At 40.8% G+C, this 22,753-nt stretch overlaps 1 protein-coding gene across 3 annotated transcripts in view; it reads right to left on the bottom strand.

The window, feature by feature from the left end:
• Positions 1–372: 372 nt before the first annotated feature.
• PHF21B (PHD finger protein 21B) overlaps positions 373–22,753 on the bottom strand; it is a 166,658-nt gene continuing 144,277 nt past the window's right edge. For all 3 annotated transcript variants that reach the window (XM_059816752.1, XM_059816751.1, XM_059816750.1), the window contains 8 exons: positions 20,140–20,191; positions 14,296–14,372; positions 11,413–11,467; positions 7,705–7,727; positions 6,164–6,322; positions 5,040–5,115; positions 3,968–4,071; positions 373–1,455 (listed from right to left, as the gene is read on the bottom strand). In XM_059816752.1, coding sequence (XP_059672735.1) covers positions 1,231–1,455; positions 3,968–4,071; positions 5,040–5,115; positions 6,164–6,322; positions 7,705–7,727; positions 11,413–11,467; positions 14,296–14,372; positions 20,140–20,191 — 771 coding nt within the window. In that variant the 3' untranslated portion in view covers positions 373–1,230. The remainder of the gene's footprint in view (positions 1,456–3,967; positions 4,072–5,039; positions 5,116–6,163; positions 6,323–7,704; positions 7,728–11,412; positions 11,468–14,295; positions 14,373–20,139; positions 20,192–22,753) is intronic.

Here is a 22,753-nt window from a genome sequence, read left to right on the forward strand (position 1 = left end):
AACCTTAAAAGGAAGCAAGTTTCCAAAAAAAACCCAACAAACCCTTAAAATTTTCCATGGCCTGTCCCTCCCCCAGAACTCTTGATATTATCCACTATGAGAAACAACCCCTTGAGGCAGTTTTTTTTTTTTCCTGTACCATTTCAGCAGATATTTCTGCAAGCAAAAACAGAAAAATAATAAAAATTAAAAGAAAAAAATCACATTACATATTTTTAACAATAAAAATGCAGTACAAAAATGTAAAGTTATCTTTTTGGCATATTATCTGTACTGGCAAGAAACAAAAAACAGAATATTTATTTGCTTTTTTCCTCTAAAAAAAATTCCAAAAATTAACAAAAAAGAAAACCCCCAAATTAATCTCTTTAAAAAACGAAACCCAACCTGCCAAAGATATCCACTACCATGGTTTATGCTAAATCTTGCACAAAAACTCCATGAGAAAAATACACCGATAGCAAAATAAGTAAAAAGGACCTGCAAAAAAGTAAGGAGTTTTACAGTCATACTTCTTTAAATACTTCGGAACGCATATACAGAAGCATCAGCATGAAAATACTTCAATATTTTACTAGAAACGCTAACTTCATACAGTTTCTTTATTTAAATATCTGCAATTCTCAACTCTAATAATACTGAAAAAACCCAGATCTTTTGTTGCGAAGGCTCTGTGAGTGTCCGTGACGCCGTTCTGGTCAAAACGGCCCCATCTCCAGGTCGCCTGAATCAACGGGGCCAACTTTGTTCCTCTGATTAGAATCCATGTCAAGTCCTAAGTAGTTCAGTTTCATGGTTATCTCACCGATTTCCCTCCCACAAAGGGCTTTCAGCCCAACTACTTCTCTACTAGCTCACTAACTCTTTGCATTGACAATTTTCCCCTTAAAGCAGAACTGGAAACCTGTCTGCCCCCCACAAAAGGCTATCCCGCTTCCTATCGGCCATGCTCTTCCTCTTCCTCCTTAGTCATAAATACATTAAGGCCAACATAACAAAAAAAATCTCATAAGCACTGAAGGTCTCGGCAAATACAAAACCGCAGCACGACCCGCTCCGTGGGAACCTGCTGCCACAGTGACCTACAAACTGGACTGATGGGTTTCCAAGTTTCTACGCGTATCAAAACTGAGATTGTTCCTTCTCTCCTTTGTTTCAGTTTAATCTCTCCTCTGCGCATGTGTATAAAGTTTTTTCCCCCCTTCCTTCGCTCTCTCGCGGCTGGCTCTGTCAGTTGTTACCCTGTGATTGCTGCAAGGCTTTGTGCATGGCAGCAGAGGCAGAGGAGGGTTTGATCCAGGGCACAGTTAGCAGGGAGGAGGTGGTGGTGGTCGTCATGGTAACCTGAATCATCTGCTCGTTTTGTATCAGTCTAATGAGGGTTTTGAGACGTTCCAGTGATGACTGAGTCCCTTTCTGCTGGGCCAACAGGCTGGTTTTTAGCTCTAAGCATTTCTGTTAAATAAAGAGAAGGGGAGAGAGAAGGAAAGACTGAGAATACATTCAAATTGGTGTCAAACTTCTCTCCAAACATCCTTTTGTGTCTTCAGTGCATGTTCTGCTCAAACGATGTCTATTCTCCTTTGGGGGTAGCAAAACCACAGCTTAACGAACGGAGTAATCACCAGCGCCACATACACTGCAGCAGCTGTCTAAGGTAACAATAGTCATCCCAGTCCAAAAGCATTCAGAGGACGTTTCCGACCTCATCCTGTAGACAGCCTGGCAGAAATGCCTTCTCCACTCCAAAGAGATTACTGGCATGGGATTGTAATAGCTGTATTATTGGAAAGTACCGAAGCCACCAGTGAGGTCTCTAAATCTTACCAAACGGCACTGATAAACGCTTGAGGGATAAACCTCACCATGATGCATCTTGTACGTGCCACAGATTTTAGGGAGTCAGTACCGCGAAGATGAGTTGATCTCTCTAAACGTGATGTCAATATCTCTCTGGCAGAAAACTTGATCTAAGACACTACCGTTATACCACTGCAGTCACAGGAAAGTCTTTTTCCCACGGGGTGGCCAAACTGCACCCCACAATCACTTGAAACATTTCATACAAACCTACACGAAAACGAGCATGACAGCAGGAGCCAAACAAAGGCATCCCAAATCTCCTTCCTAAACTCACAGAATCATTTAGGTTGGAAAAGACCTTTAAGATCATCGAGTCCAACCATAAACTTAACACTGCCAAGTCCACCACTAAACCATGCCCCTAAGTCCCACATCTACACGTCTTTTAAATACCTCCTCTTCTCCAAGAAGAAATAAGGAAGAATCTGTAATTCTCCTTTCCCTCCCCAACTCCATGCTGCTGCAGCTAACAACCCATCCTTTACAGTATCAACTGGCCTGCGAGGGACTACGTGACAGACCAAAAATCTGAGCCTGTCTGCTAGACAGAAAGGGACGGTGGCCTCTCTAGTATCTGAAACCTCCCGTGTTCCCTCTCCCAGTGGGCTCAGGAGTCTGGCAAAACTGGTTGCTTGGCCGCACGTTGCTCCTCTTTGGCTATGGTCTAGACTACCCAGGGTGGGGGGGAGTCTCCAGTCCCGAGGACACGGGAAATGCTCACTTGCAAGTTAAGTTGTTTGAAAAGCAACCACGTAGAGCTGCTCAGAGGTTGGTTTAGACAGGTGAAATCTCAGGTGAAGGATAAATCACGTTCCCTTTTTACCAAATAATACCATTCCACCTGTGGCGCGTATAGGAGTGTGCTATTTAATGTAAATCTCTGTTAAGGCAAATGTCAGAAATGAAATTGCTCTGTGTCGGAACACTTTTAATTGCTTTTCTCCTTTCAAGTGGATGTATCTCCAATAAATACAATCATGGGCTGATATTACCATTTAAATAAGACAGTGTTGCCCACTGAAAGAACCTGATTCTGCTTAGGTAGAAATCTTACTGATTTTGACAGCACTGACATACACCTGATAGCTGACTGCATGCCCAAATGCTTTTCTTTTTCCGAACACCTCATCCCACTGCACTCTCCTATCTACTGAAGATACTCCGTACCCCAGAGTCACTTCTTCACACATATGTGTGTTTCCATTAGTGCTGATGGTGGCTATACACACTTACAGGGAATATTCCCTACTGTGATGTCTTTTAATAAGTTATTGCTTTTCCTTCCACTCTATTTTAAATGTGATAAATATTTTAACATGCCTCCTCTGGGTAACTGCAGCGGTAAAACAACTAGTGACCAGTTACTCTTGCAGCTGCCACTTTGATTTTTCCAGGATAAGGAAATTGCAAATATTTACTGAGACTGCCATGCAAGCTAACAACTACTCCTTAAGAATCAGCCTGAGGTGAGGCAGCCCCAAACAAGTTCCTTCACCCATGGAGGATAGGAATTATGGCTTTGAACTCAGTCCATTCATTACTGCCAGAGACTGGTCCTCGTAGCATGGTATGTGCAGGAGACATCTCCAGCCAGCATTTAGCTTTGAAACGAGTTCACGGAGAAAGGGATTGTCAATCCATTTCCAGTCATGGAGAGGTTGTTACAACATTCAGCCCCTGAGACAAATAAAGATGGTTATTTCTACCTAACCTCAAGAGTTTCGAGCTAACGGGCAAGCGGCTACCACCGGAGGACATGCTCGTGACTAAGCTTTTCACCCGGAGGATGGAAGGGCCTTAAAGGCACTGGGCAGATCAGAGCTGTGCATGACACTACACGGAAGGCAGCCACAGCTATTTTGGGGGGAGGTTTGTGTGCAACAGGAATTCAGGTGATTTTTCCTCCTCAGCCTGCCAAAGCAGCTTGCTTTTGTGCATAAAGGAAATCCACGTGTTTTTCTTCAGAGAGAAACACATTCACACTTGAACATCTGTAGCTTGGGAGCATAAATCATTTTCTAGCCACAAAATATCAGTTTTTCAGGCATAAATTCTTTATAAACATCTCTGCAGGAGACTCTGTGTCCCCAGTCAGGTGTCCTACCTTCACTGCGTTGTTGAGAAGCCGATCTTTTTCTTCTAACTGTCTGTGCTCACTCTTCAGCTCACTGCTTCTCTTTAATAACTTTCGCTTCTCTTCTTCTTTGACTGCAGAACAATAAGATTAAGGATGCAGAAGTTAAGAAAGGGACACCTGGCAAAACTGCGCGCTTGACAACAGAAAGCAGGAGCATGTATTTTGAATGGTGAGTTTCAGGTCTCACTAGCCTTTTGTCAGCGCATACAGCCAAATAAATCTGGAGTTTCTGCTTACATGCATGTGTTTATGTCAATGGCTAGCACACAGGGCAACCCTGAAGCTATACTGCACCTTTGAGATGAATTAGAATTAATCCTTGGACGACACGTGGTCCTGGAAGTCTCCAAGAAAGAGGTGAATGGTATTAAAGAACAGGTCAGTCAGCTGGAATGGCAATAGTTCAGTGACCCTGGCTGAAAAGCACGGATCATAATAGTACCAGGCCTCTGCAAAGCTCCTTACAAATACGATCTAATGCCCCGAACAGCCCATTGTAAGTGGACATTGTAAGGGAACTAAAAAAGAGCAATGGTCAATGCACTGATACCATACAACATCCGATACTAATGATTGCGATACCGAATAATACTGAAGCAATTAGGAGCTGATGTTACTGCAGTATCTGAGACACTAGTCTGGCATTGTGCTGCATACACAATTACATGGCTCTGCCTAACCTGACTGTGTTTCTCCGCCTCCCAGCCTGATATGAGTCTGCCTGATATGATTCTCCCTTTTCAGCCCTGTTCCCAGGAAGGCACCACTTCCATGACAGCCTCCTTCACGGAGTGAAGTTCCTGAGAGCTCGGCCTTAGCTTCCTCAAAGAGAGAAGATAGCGAAGGAGCAGACCGAGGGGAAGGGGAGAGAAAGTGACCTGCTGTTCCCTGCCACAGCCCCTTACGGCCCTTTGCTTAAGAATGCCATGACCCCTGGTAGCGTTACAACACCGCTTTAACACTAATGCCATGAAGGACTCCAATGGCATCGCCCGTCACGAGCAGAGAGTCTCTTGTCAATAGCTGTGTTAATCCCTACCTGTTTTATGAGTAACATAGGAGTGAACAATAGCCAGAGTTCCAGTCCATGGCACATTATCGTCTTTCTTTAACACCTATAAGCCGAGGAAACAATAAAAAGTTAGGACTCCACAAAGACAGACATTAATGTTTTTCTTCCTCCAGCCTCACAGCTCTGCAGGACCAGATCCAGGGTCCTTGTCTCAGAATTCACAAGCTGAAAAGTAACGAGAGAATAATTTGAGTAGCAATCTCCGTTGGGGCTTACTCCTTTACACATCCCTACAAACAGCACTACCAAACAGTGCTAAAAGGGGTTTACAAATCCTCTGTTTCTTGCTGCCGTGGCTGGAAGACGTTTTTCAGCCCCTGACAAACAGACCTCCACACTGTCAGGAGCGTTGTCGTCTCAGCGTGGGAGAAGTTGCTGGTCCATATGAAAACATGACTGCGTAACTCTAATCCTGGGCTGCTCTGCTCTCTGCAACTGCATGCTAGAATTTCCCCTTGACATTTTCAAAGGAACACAACGGTGATCTCAATGCTAAACACAAAGCACTCTAAGGCACAAAATCTAAGCCTCCACTCTACAATTTAGTGACACTGTACTGTTTTAGTAATTGTTTTCCTGTTCATGCAATCAGCGTTATTCACAGCAACTAGACAAATTAGCATTTCTGACATGACTATGATCAATAGTTGTGTGTAATAAACATGATTTAAAGAAAAGGAACTGTTCCCCTCACAGCTTTCAGATCCACTGGTGAACAGTGTCTCCTTCTGACACTGTCTCCCTCATCTATAAGATTTACATTACTTGTCTGGCAACGCTACATGCTGGTGGCTTTATTGTAAAGAAGGGAAACAAAGGAAAGGAGAAGATATTTTAAAAGGACAAATCTCAGCAGATGCAATTACAGGGAAGCTAAGGCACTCGGTGTATGTTCTAACTCTAGGATGATGAAAATACCAGAAAGAAATGCTGCAAACTGTACTAAATGCTGCAAACTGTAATACTCTCAGTATTACTTTAGCTAATGTAGTCCCCTAAGCTGTGACCACAGGTTAGATTAGTTTAGCAGTACACGAATTCGAGGTTTCTCCCATTTTCTCCTACAGCATACTGTGCTCCATACAGCTTACCTTCTGTTGGCACTTTGGACAGACCCAAACCCCCTTGGGGGCAGTTTTGAGGGGGGGGTCCAAGCAGTTGAGGTGATATGCTCTGGGACATGTGCCACAGGGCTGCAAGTTAACGCCACGCTTGCAAGCAGTGCAGTGTTCATCGTGGTGGATCTCATTCTGCGAGAGAAGAAGGATGGCTTGGGTAAAGAAACCCATTGAGAACTTCTCCCTATAGAGCATTCAAATTGCAGCAGACAGGCTCATTCAAACACAAATCAAATGTCAAAAGCACCCTGGCCACTGTAGAAGATGACAGAAATAATGGCGTACGATAGCAACAAATACAAACAAACAAACGAGACAGAAGCAAGTTGCATAAATTGAAACAGACAGAAAAATAAAAACCAACTAATCAAACACAGGAGGGAGTTGACTAATATAGGCAGCTTGTGCTGTAGGAATTATTTCACTTGGTTTTGATAACGTGTCACTCCAACACACGCATCACCGTGTGCAACTCTATTTCAAAGCTTGGGTCAAAGTCAATACGTGGATCACTTGTCCTTCAAGTCCAAAGCAGAAGGAAGCAAGCACGGAAAAGTTTCCGGGGAAAAAGCACAGTTCCGTGTTTTATGCCCATTGCCTCGAAGAGCAGCTAGGAAAACAGCATGCGTGAGTTCAACCTTTTGCTATATATCCTCTTTTGTGAACTCCTCCAGAGGGCTCCTCTGTCCCTCTCTTCTCCCTTGTGCTAATTGTTCTCTGCTCAGAGTCTCTCTGACAACCTTTCTCCAACAAGACTGATTAGTACTTTGTCTGAAGTAATACATAAAATGAACTAAGACTCATCAACAAAGTTACAATGTCATGTAGTAAATTGCTATGCTAATCTGGTGGCAACGTTAATTACTCTTTGTATAATTAAGTGCATTTTAATAAAGGAGATACTGATTTTGAAACTCTCATGGCTTGTGAATCATTATAAAAAAACCCCAAATTTTCCTAGTGCTTTTCCAGGAATGAGAATAATAATTTTATACCTTTGTTAATTCCAAAAGCATATTTTCATTTTTAGGGATATTAATTATAATTACATTTCATGATAGTTTTATTCAGGCTTGTATCTTGAATTCTAACTCAGTCCTGTCAAAAAATCGCTCTCCAGAATATTAGTCTTTAGAAATTACCTGCTCAAAAAGTCTTAATTTTAACCTCAATGTAAAGAGATTTAGTCTATACAAACTCAAATGCTTACTCATTTTTCTGAAAATTTTCATTAAAACCACAAATCTGGACTAGCAATTTCTCCATCAGTGGATTCTACAAAGGGATTAAACTCAAGCCTTGCATATGAAAGCCCAAGAGTTCATCTCTTCAAAATTCTAACTTAGAGGCTCAAAGATTTACTTAAGTGGGAAATGTTTCACACAAGCAGTACGAAATGCAAGGAGAATACTGCAATTTTGTACCTTGATAGAGACTACAATAACCAGAAGCAAGCACTGAATTACACGGTGATGAGAAAGACACTGCTAATACACAGATTTTGCTACACATACCTTCCAGAATGGATCCTCATTTGCTAGCATATGAAAGAAGGGCAGAGAACAGATTAGTGGGAAATACATCACTGCAGTGAATGCTAGTTCTCAGCTATGGGAGTAATTTTAGTCAAGCTGTGACACGGGAGATCAGGACATTGCCAAAATTAACGCGGGCAGGAAAGAACGCAACAGCAAGCAGTGGAATTAGCATTTGACATTTAAAAGTTTACATTACAGGATTCCCATGCCAAAAGGTCTGATGCTAAAATGTCATAGTATGTGAAGCACGCTCTATTTCAAATTTTCAAAAATTTTCATGCGGAGCTCCCCTCTGCATGTGAGTAGTCAAAAAGTCTTTCTGAAGGACTTCAGCCTGCTGGGTGATGAACAGTCTGGCCCTGAACCAGCAAGGCACTTAAGCAGGCGCTTAACTTGGAGTATGAAATCAGTGCCACTGACTTACCGTTAAACACGTTTAAATGTTCAGCTGATTCATGGCCAAAATGGTCAGCTGCTTGTGGGAGTGAGCTTTATATTATCATCAACTCTTTATCAGCAAACTACTTCCACCCAAAACGCCAAGATTTTCCGACCTTTTGATGAACTGAGTCTGTAGTGATTGCATTCTTGCAAGAACAAGAACCACCAGAGTTCACTGGAAAGCAGGCCAAGCCTTTCACAAAAATATTTGTGAAATTCATCACACTTCGGTCCAAAAATAAAAAGTGAAAAAATTTTAACAGCTTTATAGACACCGCACAGTGGGTTGTAATTTTTGCTGCCGATTTGTAAGAGGCTGGCGTGTGCTGTCCCAGTGACAAACCGCTGACGGAGTGGCCTTTCTTCGGGTTAAAGTGGAGACAACCAAACTGATACTTCTGTCCTTCTGTCCTTCTTCAGCTCCCTCTCTGATCACAAATGGGAATACAGCTGCCACAGCGTGATCCCTCCTACGCAGACCAACCTGGGAGTTGCTTCCTGCTGCTACACGTTCATTTTATATGCTGATGTACGCAGACACGTGAAGATGCAGGCACACTCACACCTCACACACATGTAAAAAGAGGAACCGAAGAACAACGGAACAGCTTCACCTAAGTTAGACCAAAGGCTATAAAGCCCCAGGTCCTTCGCTAAGAGCATCCAGAGCTGCCATGCACGCAAAGAGTGCAAGAACAGGGCAAGCACGAAGTAAATTTTTCTACTCCAGAAGTATCCTTCCAGACGCTAGCAGTTTATGGGCTTTCCTAGCCTGGAGTTTGCGCCTTCACTTTTATATTTAACAGCCTTAGATAGATTTTTTTCTTCCATAAATGTGTCTATTTTTTCCAACAATTGTAGCATCCTTTGGCAGTGAGTTCCATAAATAATCACAGACTTATAAAATCTGTAGATGTCACTTCATATACACAAATACAGGCGCAGAGATCCACCGCGATATGACACTGCGATTACTCGGGGGATATAAATGTTATTCAGATAAACAGGGGCTTGATAATTGAAGAGTCTTTCCTACAAATGATACATGTCAGGGGATGTGACCTCATTTCAGGTAAGACGTTTTCAGATAAATGAATCCTGATTAATTGACATTATGCTGAAAATTTACAAGAATTACTCTCTTCTGCATTTCTGGAAATGACAGTTGTTTCCTGTGCTTTGTAGGGATTTTTTTAGCTTGTTTTTTTTTTTTTTTAAAGCTCACTTTCACTATAAAGTTTTAAACATTTTAAAATAGGTCCACTTCTGCCTTCTGCTAAAAAATTAAACAGAAGACAATTTTTTTAAATGAGCTTTTTAAACTAGCCTGGAGTTTGCGCCTTCACTTTTATATTTAACAGCCTTAGATAGATTTTTTTCTTCCATAAATGTGTCTATTTATGGAAGGGGCAGTCAGCTCTGCACTGAAGGCTGACTAGCACAGCACTGCAGGGCCAACCTGTCTGGGACAGCATCTGCCCGTGGTTCAGAGCTTACAGAGCATCTAGCACAACAGTGCTTGCTGCACAGGGCTAATAAACCCCTACAGAGGTGGGGAATTCTGCTATAAGGAAGAAGTCCAGCTTAAAATTGTCAGAATATGCAGAATCCCAGCGCAGATTCTGGATGCTGGGAAAACCAAAGATAAAGGGCTCGATGAGGAGTTAACAATTAAGCAGAGCGCGTGCTCATTTCCAAGCGGCTCTGAGACAGCTGCACGACTGGAGCTCTGTCACCTGCCTACTTCCTTGCAAATAAAATGGGAAATGCGAGGCGGAAAGAAGGGCAGAGATATCAAACCCTAACTTAAAGGAAATCCACTGAGGGGCTAACAGCACGGCTTGCTAAGATTGCCATTCTCTCCTGTTTTTCCCATGCGTTTACATGGGAAAAAACAAGTGCTATGATAAGACAAATAATAAATTCTGATTTTAATTTTGAAGATAAAACTAAGCTAGGAATAATGTGCTTTCCACTAGGGCTCACATGAGCACGGGCTCCTGCTAACAGGCATGTCATCATAGCTGTTTACCATGTAATAACCTCTCCTGTCCTCTGAGACCCTATGCATTAGAGGCATATGGTAAGTAGGCCAACTGTCTGCATCGAGCACATGAAGTTTTGAAGGTCGAGAGAAGCACCGCTGCATTTCAGTCGGTGATCCTGTGGCCCAGGAATTCAAGGCAGGGCTAGAAAGGTGAATCTCAAGCGCTAAACAGGACGCTTGACTGGGCTATTGAGCAAACACTGAAAAACTGTCAAAACTTCACGTCTTAATTGAAATTACCCCCATAAATGCTTCTAATACTGAAATAATATTTGGCTTAGAAAAAGGCATGTCTTCTCTTACCTTTAATGCACCACAGTAGAGCCTAAGTTATAAAGGCAACACGAGGGCAAGGACATAATCACGTTTCTTTACTGGCTTTTTCTCCTCTTCTGAAATGCAACTCAAGCTTCTCGCTTTCTCTCTTAAAATCCTACATGGGCCTTGTCTGAAGAATTAAACTGTACTCAGTGTTCCCCTTGTTTCATCTCCCACCTCTCAACTCTTTGCCTTGTCTATACGTTGCATGTTTTTTCTGGAATGGGCTTCCTCACACGAGCTAATCATCATCATCCCCAAATGGCTCCTCTGAGTTGTTTGTTCTCAAGGCTTTTACCATGAAATTTTCAGCATTTGAAGTTCTTATAAATACAAGATTGGAAGGCATCTTCGAGGCCATCAAATCTAGATTTATGGCTCCAGCTCTTGGAGTCAGAAAAATTGTGTGGTTTTCAGCTGTTGTTTTTAAAGCAAAAGGTATGGTAAATTTCTTAAATTTTTTATGGTAAATTTCTTAAAGTTTCTTAAAGCTGATGAAAAGAGGCAAATGAAAAGCCCAGAATAGTAATTATTTTTTAAATCCCAATTTTTCAATATATATTTTTAAGCACTTGTTGTTGGTAACACTGCCTTCTTCAATCAGTCCTCTCACTGCATGGTGCTTACAATACTAGAGATCAGACTTGCCACTGATTGCAGGGACTTTGGATCCATTTCTACACAGTTTTGACCTTTAGCCTCATCCTTCAATTGTTTTTGCAGGAAAACCATCTCTTTTCACTGCACACTAAAAAGTGAAAGGACCTTACACAAAGTAATGCCCTATGGTACTCTAGCAGTAAATCATATGAAATCCTACTAATAAATATTTAACATGTCATTAGAATAGTAGTATATTCATTTTAAAATATGCTTACCTCTTGTGGAAAGGAACAAGGGGTTATTCAAATAATTTGATGCAAGGCGTTTCCGCTATAAGGGAAAAGAAACCAGCCACAGCGTCACTGAAAAATGCTCTGGTTGTCTCTTACCATTTCGTATTAACAATCTCCGTGAGCTTCCCTCATACATAACCACCTATCCAGAAGCCAGGTCTGTGACTTAGAATATCCATTGCTAACCCCTGAGACAGCCATACAAACAGCTGTATTATTGACCTTTCTAACAAGTTCTTCATAGAGCAGTTCGATGCGCATTAGATTTTATTAACGAGAGAGAAATGCAAATTGCAAATGTTATCGACTGGGGTGCAGGATATGTTGCGTAGGTCGGTAAGAGCAAGACAACAGCAACAGTCACTCCAAACTTAGCAGATAAACAATGTCCATAAAGGAAAATCCGCATAGTACATTGTTGCTCTGAGATGACATCCTTATTTGCATATATAGAAATGGCGATGGACTTCGCACCTGCAGAAAAACACCACTACTTTCTGTGACGCTTGCCGACAGTTCATAGGAACATATTTCATTTGCAAGCAATGTATTAGGGCCTAAGCAAAATATTTCTCTTTCAGAAGTTAATGTGTACGACCTCTAGGAGCTGGCAGCGATTTCAATCTGCTGACTGAAATCAAGGAAGTCACCAAAGATTTTCAAACTTGCAAACACGGACCACTGGAAACCTGACTGAGATCTTTAACTAATTTAATGCAGCCCATTGCCAACTTGTCAGATGGTAAAAGCTGTTGCTCAATAGCAAGCTGGGCTTCATTAACAGCCTATATAACCCCTAATTGTTTCTCTGAGCCGTCCAATACTTGTACAGCAGGACTGGAAACAGTACCATTTTCCTCCATTAGATGTTGTTAGACTCTGCTTGGAGGAAAATTAGAGGGGTTTTGCTAATAAATGATTTATTCTGTGGTGAGTAAACTGTTCTCTTATACACGGGTGCCTGCCAGTCTGTTAATGAATTTTGAATAGATGTTTCTTCCTTCAAAAAATACCCAGCCTGAAACTTAACCCTTTCCTATGCAAAAAAAAAAAAAAAAGGGAAAAAAGAAAAAAAAAAGCTACTGAGGGTGGGAAAATAGAATGGTATCTCAATTTTTTTTTAAGAAAAAAAGCTTTGAAAAGAAAAAGCACAACATTCACGTGAAGACATATGACCGTGCTCACATTTTTGTAATCAAGGAAGTTAGCATCACCACTACAGATGCTGAGCTCCCGCCGTTTTGAGGGGCGTTGGCAAATAAAAAGTCTAATTTATATGCAATTTCAATTTAAACAATCATGAATTAAAGATCATTCAGTAGACTAACCATAAATTAAACTGCACCAAAATGCCTGAAATGCCACAAAATACCTCAACTCGCTGATTAGCAAATCAATCTGAGCAGTTAATTGATCAGGGAAAAACCATCTGCCTCCATTTTACTTGAACGGCATTCCCCATGGTCAGTACTTAATGACAGCTCCTAATGAGGACACAGCTGATCAGCCACAGGACTCTTTCACAGACATTTCTTTCTCCATGCCATCTTTCACTTCAGGGTATGCTTTTGAGAATAGATATAATGAGAAGTATGAACTGGGGGTGCAGCAGACCTCCTCCATCCCTGCTCCAAGATAATTGAGTTTCTCGCAAACACCGATCGGACTACAGCCACAAAACTCTGCTGCAAGTATTTTAATAAACTCATCAGGACAAAAAGGTCTAAGAGAAGACGCTACAAATTTAATGCTAGCAACGCTAAGGTTCCTACTGTGTTAAATACTGGACATATGGACATCAGTATTTGTGCTGAAGAGGTCGCTAGAGAAAAGTAGAGGAGTTCTGAAGAGTTCAAGTGCCCAGAGCTGCTCTGGAGTATAAAAATCTCCAATACTTTCAAAAGAAGAAAAATCAGGCCACTAAGCAGCTTGACTACAGTGGTGGGTTTCTTCTTAGCCTCCTCTGCCTGCTGTCTGCCAGCAAACACATGAATCTGAAATGTTGGCATACCAAAAATTCTGTGTTGCTTGTACCTAAATAAAGAAAAATCACTTTCTTCAGGCTTAAAGAAAGAGAGATCTTGCTTTAATGGAAAGCTGGCTGCAAATCAGTCTCATTGCTGTAGGAAGTTCAAACAGTAACCCCAAACTGTGGTGAAATTTTGAAGGTGGAATTTTAATATGCTGAATAAATGCATATATGTCAGTTCAGAAACAAAGAAAAAAACCCATTTCAGAAAAAGTTAAGTCTATTTATATGCTGCTTTTACACCAGGTTTGTAATCCAATAGTATGTAGGACCAAATTTTGCTACTGCCATAAATGTAACAGCATATGTGTAACAGACAACAGAGATTATCCAGAGCATTTTACTTTTAATTATGCATTATTATATTTATTATGCAGGTTTTCATACCCCCTGCAGAACACACTGATTCTTAAACCAACACATCCCCCTTATGAATGTCACTAATAAAAAAAGCAAAGTTCTCCATTTATTATTTGGCACATAGGAAAAGAGAAATAGCAATGCAAGTTTTAACATAACGCACCACTTCTGTTCTTTGGTTCTGACCTAAAGGGACCGTCTGCGTGGGTAAAAGAGTAATTAGGCCCCACATTATTTTAGTCCTTTTGGCCTTTATTAAAGCTAAGACAAATTCTAGTTTGAAGCAAGTGATGTTGTGGGGTGAAAACCTGTTGCTTAGCTACTGAGATGAGATCTTTTCTTTCTTTTCCACATCAGTATCTCTTTACAAGTAAATGTGTGCTTCTGCATTCGTATATACTTTTGTAATAAGAAGCACTTAAACCTTTTATCGACATGAAATAGAACTGTGCTAAAAAAAGGGAATGATAAAGTACCTCTGTTTCCAAGAGTCCACTGTAGGCTGGATTTGCTGTGCTTCTTCTCTTTCTTTCCTGACGCTTGCTCTGGATTTCTGTAACCATGGAAAGAAACATGAATTGTGTCTTTCTCATTCATCAGGGAAAAATGTAGATCTAACTTGTTAAGCAAGACGCTCTTACCCTCAACCCCTTAGGCTTTGTGTTCAGTTTCAGTTTCTAAAGTATAATTGGGTTGCAGCAGCATTGATATTTGCTGGAGTTCAAGGTTTGACATTAGTAAGTTTTTCCTTGTAAGACTCAGAATACAGGCAGTTTTTATTTTTTCCCCTCCTCCAAGGTGGACTGCTGCTGCCCTACAAGATTTTTATTGTGATCACTTCAGACACATATTCAGCAAGCGTCAACAGAGAGCTTTCAAAATACTACCAATGTCTGCTATTAAATAAAATGAAGCATTTAAAGCAGTTAAGCCTTGTAATTCATACCAGATGACAGCATAGAGATCCTTTCAAATTTAATTTACATTACTTTTCCCCTGCGAAGGTTAGAAAAAGCATGGTCAGAATGACATGGCTAGATTCAGTTCTAAATGGGCCGTGGTGATTTATCCATCCAAAATATACAACTTCATGATCCTGAGCACGCAAAATGTTGTTATGAGCCGTACATGTATTTGTGTCACTGGAAACAGCAGCACAAAGATAGGCTCATCGAATTGCAGTCGTGTTCAGGGTGGAACACAAAAGAACTCGCCTTCCGCTAAATGGTACCACCTATTCAAGGCGATACTTGCTGAGGACTGCATTTAGCAACAATTAGTCACGTGCATACTTCTGTAAACACGCACAGAAAGAGTGAGCGGATTCCTGGCCCGCTGAAATCTGCAGGTTTAATACTACTTTGATCCGAGCTAGGATTTCATTTCCATCACATGGAATTTCTTTTTCTGGCTCTTGACGTAAGTTCAGAATGGTGAGATTATTATAACTATGGATTTTAGAGCCTACTTTTCATTTTGATAATAAAGAAAGAGCAGACCTACTTTAGCAAGGAGAGCCACCCAGTATCCAACCCATGACATGAAGTATGCACAGTTGGGCTGATGTTCTATCCTAAAATGTTTCCAAAGTGAATATTTTAAGGCAAAGTTGAGACTCTTGTTAGTCTAAATGCCCCTGCGATTGTGATACCTCCGTTCCGTCTCGCTGTAAGTAAATCTCTCAGAACGAGAGGAACTGGCAAGAGCAGTAGCCCTTCAGCCCAGAGGACCAGGAGCACACCCAACAGAAACTCAGGACACCACCTGGTTCTGCAGAAGCTCTGGCATGTTTCGTCAACATCTGAGCTAAAGAGGTCTATCCCAGAACATCCTCAGTGCCAGAAAATGGCCTTCAGGATATTGAGCAGTGTCTCCCATTGGCAATCCCACAGTAAGATGCAGTCTAGCTTTCAAGATGTTTATGACACATGGGAATAGGATTCCCAACGCATAGTTCTGGTTACCAGGCACCCTTTCCAAATGTTGATCGCTTCCCCAAAGAGTAAGAGGGGCCACCTACCACTTTGAGTGTTGCTACAGTACACGGTATTTAGTATTGTCTGTCATGTCTTGCACATGGTGTCCCTAGAGACAAGGCCAACATTCTGCATGGATTTTGTACTGCCCTGAGTTCCAAGATATTGATTTGAAACTTTTCATTCACAAAAGACTATTGGCTAAGCCACCACTCTTGGAGCGACGGATGTATCAGAAGGAAACTTGATAGACAAGAAAAACAGAAGAGCAACTACTTGCATATTCTGGCTGGGTTTTCCCACTGGCACGGGAACATGTCCCCTCTCACGCTCAGAAGGTGTCTTCTCCTAGGGCAATTCAAAGAGCACAGACAGGTCTGCATTCACAGTTTGACATGAGCTAGACATATGCTGCCATGTGGCTCAGGGAGCTGTACAGAATCTCACTACCAAGAAATGTGTGATCCAAGACTGCACTGAGACGTGCGATAAATGCCGTGGCTGCAACCACTGCCAGAATCTTGTTAACATCCTTGGTGCTACGCAGACTCCAAAGTGGAGGATCTTCTATGGGCAACAGTTCTGTCCCACTGTGAAAGCACTTCCCATGAAACGCGCGTCTGGCTATGCTGAAATCTCCTTCCTGAAGCTTCCAGACTTTTTGGCTTCCTCTAAAGGGAATCAGGCCTCAGCAACAGGGTTAAGCGCTAGACACGGATCCAGTAGCCTGCCACAGAGCCACGGAAGAGAGATGGTTGTTCTCGGTGTCAGCGTCAGTGTGTATAAGGGGAGCGCTCTCAAGGCCAAAAGGTGCCAGAGATGTCACAACAGAGGAACGCTGTGCCTTGATGCTGGCAAAGAAATGGAGGAAGTGGACCTCCACTGACTCTACTTGGGTCTCAGCAGCGTGAGCTGGAGCCGTGGTTCCTGCAGCCAGGCTCAGCAACCCGCGCCACGCGGTCAGTGAATCCAGGGCTTGCAGCACCCCAGCACGCTTGTGGCAGCGTAGGGAAAAAGCTGGAGTTAGGGCAGCCCGGGCTTAGTCTTTCAGAAGTCATCACAGGGATACGAGATCGTGACTTTTCACTGGCCCAGAAAAAGAAACAAAGAATTCGACACAGCAGAGCTTTCTGTGTCCATAACGGGGCCGACTGTCTTCCCAAGAGGACTGTGATGGATCTGTGGCTCTCTGCCTTTTTGGGTCCCAGGTTTGAAGAGAGAATTTCTTTGGCACGTGCTCTCACCAAGGCAACAGGAATATTTGATGGAGTCTGAATCACACATGTGGTAGATACCTGGGAATGCAGCTTTGGAAGAGGCATGGCTATGGTACAGAGATAAAAGCTGGCTGGGGGGAAAGTAATAGCAGTGGGAATAGATGGAAATAAAGACAGAGAGCGAGTAATGAACTGAAATGGCTCTAGATGTACTGCACCCTATGGAGCCATCAGGGAGGAAGAGCACAATGTCAGCACTTTATTTATGGAACCCGTGAACAAAAAATATCTGTGCTTGTGATATAAGGAGTATATACATCTAAGAGTGTATCTGTAAATAATCACACCAAGATAGAACAGAAGCATACGCTGGTATACTATCTTTTGTTACTCATTACTTCTGCTAAAAAGTATTGTGTACATTTCAAAATAGGGCTTAATAAAGCAAAAATAAATAATTTGTTTTAATTGATTAAAACATTCCAGTAACCCATATGGAAATATTTCAGGGGGTTTATTTTGCTATGGTAAAACAAGATGTGTGTTTTTAGAATGACCTGAACTAAAGAATTCTTTTAAAGTTTTGCTTTCTATCTACCTTTTTTTTTTTTTTTTTAACAATAGTAATGCTAAATGGTTTAGCATTAGCCTGGAGAAAGGGATTTAATATGTTACCACCATGCACTGCAACACAGAGTTGGGCTATCTTATTCCTTAGTTTATTAATTTAAAAAATATGACCCAAACAGGAACACCCCCCCTCTAAACTGTAATACATTTGACAGAGATTAATAAATTTGATGACAGCTTTATGTTGGAGGCAAGCTTCAATGAGCTGCTGCCCTCATCAGTAAACACTCTGTATGGTCATTCTACGAGGCCCATAATGACAATTTATCTTCAGTGAAAACCGTACCTTGCAGAATATCAGTCAGTGGAAGCGTCTGTGTTCATTTACTGGTAAAGCCCTCAAAAGATGCCTCACACTTGGGCTCTGCAGAACAGAGCTCTTTTCCCAGTAAGGGGAAAGATGCTTCTCTGGACGACAGGTGGAAAAGCTGCTAGGCTGATAGAGAAATCCATACAGAAGTGGATCATAGCCCTTCACCACAAATGAATAAAATGAAGAAAAGCAGTAACACTGTGAATTAATGATACTGCGTGAATAGGCTTTTAATGGCCCAATCTTGATACAGTTTAATTCCAAAAATGTGAAATTGAGAAATACATTAGAAGTACTAAAATAAACTGAACTGTGTAATGACCACTGTTTCCTGACAAATAGCAGTGGCTGATAACCGTAAATGTGATACAGTACTAAACTAATAACCTTTAGCATATGAAAGCTATAGGGGTATTTTTGACAGTTGTAATCACCAATACTCATGAAGAAATACCCTTTCCATAGTAAATAGCTCTTGGTGGGAGCCATTTATTTAAAGCTAGTAGGAATATAAAAAGTGAATTTGTCTGAAAGAATTGATTCTGCAGGATTAGTATTGTAGCAGTTAGGTTCAAAATGTGCGTCTGTGCACTTACTATAGAACAAACAGAGCAGAGCGCTACTTGGTGTTTTGAACATAAGCATTAAATCCACACAAACAATTTATTAGTTCCAATAAAATCAAAGGGTAAAGAATTATTCAAAATGAAGTTCTCTCTGCTGTAAGCATAATTTGCACTTCAGCATAATTTCAAATGTTGTCCTATTTTCCTTAGACAAAGAAAACAAGAACCAGTCATCATTTGCACTTTTTGGATTATAAATCTTCTCCCAAAATTGCTGTAGCTTTTTAATTTCCATTTCAATCCATTACCATTAAGGGATTAAAAAGGCTGATGGCTTAAAGTTTCTTTAAACTGCTTTCAAATTCTCAGTCACTGGGACATTAAATGATTTTCTAAAATGCAGATTTAAAGAGGAAAGACACTGAAAAAAGACAATAAGACCCACAGAAAACCTGCTGCATATATTGAGGAGACCTTACAATTAAGATGCTATTTTCTCCCTAATTCACAACCTCTCTTAAAAACCAAGGAACAGAAGTACAAGGAATCTTACTAAAAAGAAACGAAGCTGTAAAATGGTGGATACCTCTTGAGTCAGAAAGGTATCTATGGATGTGCCTAACTCCAATGCCCATAAAACTCCGTGCACTGGAAATTCCTAAGTATTTTGCTTATTACGGGCCATGGGATGAGTGGTAAATGTAAATTATTGTTAACATTTTTTGTGATCAAGAATCATTGTCAGCTGACAGAGACACCAGATTTTTCTCCTTATATTGATGGAACCACACCAATTTGTATTAGCTGAGCACGTAACTAAAACACATCAAGCTGTAGACTCTTTCTTAAAAATCACTGTTTCTTCTCTGTCCATGAGAATTAACCCATTCTGCCAAGAAACCGCCAACTCATCTCACACCACTGGCAAATTTGCTGAACAAACTCTTTTTTCCCCTCTCATCTATGTTTTCAGAAAGACAAAACTGAGGCAAAGAAAGGTCCAAACCTGGTAACTCTTGCAAGGTATTTTTGGAAGGTTAGGAAAGTAAGCGGAACACTGGGCGATACTGCATTTATTTTACGTGCAATATTTGTTTGAACTCCTATTCAGAAGCCTAGGAATGCATGCTAGCAGCTTTCACACAAAAGCAGGATTAGACTGGAAGTTTGTTTATTTTTTGGCTAAATGGGGGGAAACAGAGGGAAGGAAGTCTTTGTGAGAGGCAGTTTTCTAATTTGCTTAAAATCTTATAAAACAAACGCCAGATTTTCACCACTATTTTACACATTATTCTGTGGAACTCTAGAGATGACAGATGATTAACTCAAAAAATGAAAGTCCATCTCACATGGGGACAGAGGAGAGGACATGCTTGCTACAGAAGATCTGGGTAAACATCTTTGAACCTCGCTGATTCTTCGACCAGATCAGTGCTGGTCAGAGCCTTTGCAGGCTTTTTGCTTCGCTATCGTCCTCCAGTTGTTAACATCCTTTAAAGGACCTGATTTTTCATTGCCCTTGAGAAGACAGAATCACCAATTCCTCTTGGCTGCAGAGCAGCCAAGGGAAAAGAGTTCACTCAAAAACTGAACTGCAGAACAACATATGCCATCTTACCTTCCAAATGTTCTGTTGTAACCAGTCCTAATGCTACCATGAAGGCAATTTTCTAAGGAAAAAATAAACAGGGGTTAGATTTTCTACTACAACAACCATGGTAGAAGTAAATAAATAAATAAATCTAGCATTGACAGAATAAACCCAGTAAAGGTCTTTTAGAAATGTATCTTATTTGAATGCATAGTAATATGAAGAACTTTAATTGAACATTTGCTTCAGATATGCCTGATCAGTCATGTCCTACTCGTATGACTACACGAACTTTAGCAGTTCGGAGACTTATGAAGCCAATGCTGTATGACTACTGATTTTATACAATGCATGATCAAAATTCAGTCAATTTAATTTCATATTGCTAGCTACTTTGTTACTCCACTCTGTAGAGAATTAATTGTGTGTTATTATTACTATCTGGACATGGCACTGCTTTTATTGGATGTGAGCGAACTGTATGACGTAAAACAAGGTATGATACACTTCCACTGAACTTTAGAACACTAAACAAGACATCTGAAGCGTATTGAAAGTCTCCTCCCCCCCCAAAAAAAAAACTTTCAGAAATTTCTCTTCCCAAGTTACAGAAAGAATATCATGTGCATGAATTATGAAGAGGTACGCTGATCCAATATTTTCCCTCAATGGGGAGTGAAGAAACATCTCCCACTGACACTGCTGAACTCAGTTTGCAGTGAGGAATCTGATCTAAAATATTACTTAGGACTCTTGTACACTATATATGCACAAAACATCTTCATACTAACAAATCTTCAAAACATGCTGATGCAGTAATAGGGCAAGTACTAGAGCAGATTCTAGATTTTCTGTCACTGATCTTTTGTTGGGAAATTTTCCTTGAGGAAGAAGTGTTGCTGAAGCTTTTATTCCATCTTTTTGATGGAAAACTGAAATTTTGTTGTGCTGTTCCAAGCCCAAAGTGCACTGAAGTCCTTGGTTTTGAGTCACATCTCTGGTACTGTGGGGCCTTGGGGGATCTCTTCCTCTTTCTGCTGTGCTGAACAATCTTGTTGGCTCATGTTACCTGAGTGGCGTTTTCACGAGGTGCAATTCCACAGGAGAGACAACCTGACTATGAAACCCAAGCTATTAGGAAATCCAAGCAAGCAAAACCCACAATCCAACTCTGATAAAGCATCCAAAGACCATAGGAAGATGCAACTATCATACTCGCCCAAAATAAAATGCGTAGATTTAGGTCAAACTAAAATACAGTGTTTAAACAGTAGAAGGTCAAAACATTCTCTTTCAATCAAAGAAGTGTCAGGAGAACATGTTTCAACACTTCCAAGTCAAAATTAGTTTGACCTCCTTGTTTTGTGAAAAGCCTTTTCATTGTGAAGTTTTGTGAAAAAACTTTTCGTTTCAGTTCAGCACAAAATCAACTAGTAAGTCACCAGAACTACCATTTCCTTTGCAATTCTGACTTTCACACAGTGAAATTGTGAAAGCAAGCACATTCTCATTTTGTAGATGAAAAGATCTAGCTATGGGGTGGGTTCTTCAAAACCTGAGGGTCAGGATTGGACACCTATATCCCTCTTATATATGTGAAAATGTCTGCCGAACAGGTGAACTAACAACATCATAAGACAGCAATATTTTCTTTCTACCATCTTCTAGTAGGCAATTCTCCCTGTATGTTAAAAAATGGTGATGTCAAATCTCATCACTGGCAATTTAAATATATTCATCCTCTACTTCTACCTTCCATAACTGTGGCAATGACAAGCACATGTGTTCATTTGCATGTCAGACCTTGAGTTCAATAACATTCACTCCTCACAAGTCTAAAACACCAGCTAGACAGTGGGGGCTCCACACCTGAGGGGAAAGATGAGTATTTGATCCAAGATCCACTGTGCAGGTCTAAGAAGAAAATTAGTCAATTGAGTAGAACTACAAGCTTCACCTCACCCCCACCAAAAAGTAACTCTGGCAGGATACCTGTCGATGCTCTGAGCAGAAGTAATAACAACATTTAGGTATAGAATCAGAAAGCTGGAATGGTTAACGTGCAATTGTATTTTCCCAACGGAGCGCAGAACGCCTCTGTTACCCGAAGATCAAACTGTAGGGGGAGCATACATTTTCTGACATCTAAACTAAAATTATTTGACTACTGGAATGCTTGCTAAACAATTTCCTCTCTTCATACTAAAATTATTTGAATACATATCTAATTAAATGTAATGACAGCATACTTGCTTAACATATGAAGAGCCTTCATAAATTGGCTTGATAATTACTTCACTATTAAACACAGGAAGGGTTAGCTTTTATAGATATTTGAAAGATGGTTTCTTTTTAAAAAATCCCAGTAGAAGCTGTATTCTTTTTAACAAGCATATTATATTAACAGCATATTTGTTTTTATGGGTTTTGCTATTTCACACTCATGTAGCTCATTGGATTCAACTCAAAATACTACTTCCACTGCAATGCTTTTCTTTCAAATACCAGAGAGTATATTGTTTCTCTCCTCTGTGCAGGAATCCAGAAAACTGAGGCTTCAGTTTCTCCAGATTTTCAATCCAGGCCTAACACTAGCATTTGGTTCACAATTGCAATGTGTCTCCCTTGTTCTTCTTAGATG

This window comes from Gavia stellata, chromosome 4 (assembly GCF_030936135.1).
Source record: "Gavia stellata isolate bGavSte3 chromosome 4, bGavSte3.hap2, whole genome shotgun sequence".
Classification (NCBI taxonomy): domain Eukaryota; kingdom Metazoa; phylum Chordata; class Aves; order Gaviiformes; family Gaviidae; genus Gavia; species Gavia stellata.